This window comes from Chelonoidis abingdonii, chromosome 1 (genome assembly GCF_003597395.2).
Source record: "Chelonoidis abingdonii isolate Lonesome George chromosome 1, CheloAbing_2.0, whole genome shotgun sequence".
NCBI lineage: Eukaryota > Metazoa > Chordata > Testudines > Testudinidae > Chelonoidis > Chelonoidis abingdonii.
In genome coordinates, this window is record NC_133769.1 from 365,754,176 (window position 1) to 365,757,594 (window position 3,419).

The window sequence follows — 3,419 nt, forward strand, 5'->3', positions numbered from 1 at the left end:
GAAAATGATTAGGGGGCTGGGGGACATGACTTACAAGGAGAAGCTGAGGGAAATGGGGTTATTTAGTCTGCAGAAGAAAAAAGTGAGGGAGGATTTGATAGCAGCCTTCAACTACCTAAAGGGGCGGGGGGAGTTCCAAAGAGGATGGAGCTCAGCTGTTTTCAGTGGTGGCAGATGACAGAACAAGGAGCAATGGTCTCAAGTTGCAGTGGGGGAGGTCTAGGTTGGATATTAGGAAACACTATTTCACTAGGAGGGAGGTGAAGCACTGGAATGGGTTACCTAGGGGGGTGGTAGAATCTCCATCCTTAGAAGTTTTTAAGGTCAGGCTTGACAAAGCCCTTCCTGGGGTGATTTAGTTGGGGTTGGTCCTGCTTTGAGCAGGGGATTGGACTAGATAACCTCCTGTCTCTTCCAACCCTAATATTCTGTGATTTTGATGCTGAGTCAGGGGGGCAGACATTCTTCCTAGGAGAGGATTGCAGTGGATGGAACAGGGAATGCAGCATACTGAGTGTGGTTTGCAGTAGTAGGTGATGAAGTGGTGTCCACTGTGATTGTAGTGGCAGAGAATAGGACTCATTGAAGAGTACAGTGCAGCAATGGGGATATGGGGCTTGCCAAGATTGAGGGTTGTGTGATGCAGAGGAGGGATGGAGGAGCAGGGCTTAATGTGGGGTGAATTAGAAGAATGAAGCTGGATGTGATGGGGTCAGATGGACCAGGGAGAGTGTAGTCTGGTAGAGTGGGTAAGTGCTTGCTTGGAAGAGAGAGCCTATTGGTGGTGGAATACTGTGGTGTTGGTCAGAAAATCAAGAGGATGGAAGGGGCCTGATGGAGAAATTGGCTTGGGTTCAGGTTGGGAAAGAGAACCCAAAGGAGTAGTAATGATACTGTGTTCTCGCTGGTTCTAAGCTTATCAGATGATTTACGAATATTGATTTGAGATGCAGAGTTCATCCCTGTACCAGGAATTGTTCCTCCTTCACATTGTACAGAGTGACTTCTTTATAAAATGATTTTCAGTGTCAGAATCCAGAAGCACATATCCAAATAACTGTAAACTTATATTCTTTTTAATTTATTTGAAACTATTTCTCTTTCTAGGCTTTTCTGAGACTTTAAAATTATCTTATTCTGAAGTAGTAATTCCAAGAAAGCTGGAACCAAGAGATGACATAGACACCAAGGTAGTACCGCTTTCTAAGAAAATTGGAATTGCTATTTTGACTCAGACTAGTGATCCCTGAATCCAGTCTTTGGTAACTGCCGGTATCAGATGCTTCAGCGGGAGGTGTAACCACCTCTATAATAAAGTATGTAGGGCAGAAAATATCTTCCTTATCCTGAGCAATTAGTGGTTTGGTTCTTCTCTGAAGCACAAAGGTTGATAATCCTTAATATAGTCTCTGCTTACCTGTGTAACTGCACTTGACATTTTTATGAGTGGAACTCAGTGCACATTAATATCATTTAAAATTTAATGGAAGTAAAACTTATATAATTCATTGCAAGGAGCTAAGAAATTCAGAAGCTACTCATATGGCTCCCAGTAACAAGGGATATAAGTACTGCACAATGGTTAAAATGTTTATCCTCACAACAGCCCTGTAAAGTAGGGAAGTACCTCTATGAGTTGGCAACTCCCAATTTTAAAGAATAGTCATGCCATCATAACGCTATTCTTGTCTGTAACTTCTGGTAGGGGGAAATAGCCCATTTGTCTGGGCTGATATAAAACCCCCAAGAAATAGTTCTGGCATGCTGATTTTATTGATAGTCTGTCTTGAATTCCTCCTAGAGTACTAGGATTGGAAGTTCATGCTGTACATTCTTTGAAGGGGAATTTTGCTTGGTATGTGAGGTATAGAATTTGACCTATGTTGTCATAGTTTAGGGATTCCTAATATATCTGTTCCTACTAGAAATATTCTACAAGACTTTTCTGAGCACCAAATGGTATAATAAGAATCTAGAAGAATGCACGTTTTATGACCCAAATCTTAACCAAGTGAGGGAAGTACTGAGTGAAACACTCTCCCTGTAACCCTATAAAGTAAAACAGACAAAAAAACCAAAAATGAACTGTGCACTGTAAACTGAATTTCAACCTTCTGCGTCCATGTTTGACTCCTGGGGAACAGCTCCATCCTAATTTTCGACCTGGAATTGTAGCTTTGTGCTGTGGCTAAATGCCACAATATAGCCCTTATGATAAAAGTGCAACCTGTAGTCTGTGACTAAGACAGTGACTTAGGGCCAGAGATTTGAAAGTATTTCGGTGCCTAAATATTCAGATGGGAACCTAAATACCTTTCCAAAGACTTTGGGCTACGGGCCAGATTTTTAAACGCACAAAATATAAAGAATGCCTGTATCATGGATCACCATAAGGAAGTTTTCTGTTTTCTTTCTGAAAATCAGCTTTCCCTGACAGCCAGTCCTGAGAATGGACTGGCATTCGTGAGATTCATGCTCTACACTTCATTTACTAACTATGAGGTTGAGACACTTTTTTTTGTGGAGCATGCATGGTATGCAAGAATAAATCACAATAGCCACTGAAAAGGTGATATCCTACAGAGCAATGTGCAGTTCTGAAAAGCTGTAAATATGAGGCTGCTGCCAAATTAAGACATTAAGAGCATCATACTCTATTCAATTTGAGACTGCATAGTAGTGCTGTGGCAGTGGTGTTTAGTGTCAACTGTTAGGCTCCGTCTTCGCTAGGGGCATTTTCTAAATGTTTCCCATTTTTGCTGACACTGATTGAGCTGCACCAATTAGGAGCCTCATGTAAACAGGATCCTAATACTGCTCATGGTGATCTAGCTGGACCAGTATTGGCAACTTTGGGAAATATTTAGCAAACTTCGTTGCTGTAGCAAGGCCTCACATGAAGGGAGAAGAAAATCTTCTCTGAACACAATCTGATGAAATCTATTAATACAATTTTTATAAAATTGAATACAGTATAGGTATTGATTAGTCAGAGTTTTAGAATACTATTGAATTATACTTTTTACTTGAATGTTCTAGGAGGAAGTGTCTTATCTAATTAAAGTAGAAGGAAAGTTCCATATTGTTCGCCTACTACAGAAGAAGTAAGTGACTGTTTTCTTCCAAACCTTTCATATACTCTTTTTTTTAGAGAAATAAGTGTACATGGGGCTTTACAATCAAGTATGAAGACAAAAGCTCCTGGCCCCAGAAGCTGTCAATCTAGATATGGAGAAATAACAGAAGTGGTAAAAAAGTAGAAGACGGGATGCAGGGAAAACTGTTTTTTATGGGGGCCATTAGTTAGAGCAGTAATAGTTAGGAAGATACAAGCATCTCCATACTTTAAAATTAAAGCTACTTTTCATTATGATGTAAGCAGAGTCAGGATGAGCTGTATCCTGACATCTGGTGGTGAA

The 3,419-nt window shown here is 40.5% G+C and overlaps 1 protein-coding gene across 1 annotated transcript in view; it reads left to right on the plus strand.

The window, feature by feature from the left end:
• The window catches only part of LOC116820524 (disintegrin and metalloproteinase domain-containing protein 20-like), a 174,012-nt gene that overhangs the window by 9,396 nt on the left and 161,197 nt on the right, over positions 1-3,419 (plus strand). Inside the window, 2 exon segments of the mRNA XM_075066834.1 lie at positions 1,108-1,190; positions 3,040-3,104. Coding sequence (XP_074922935.1) covers positions 1,108-1,190; positions 3,040-3,104 — 148 coding nt within the window.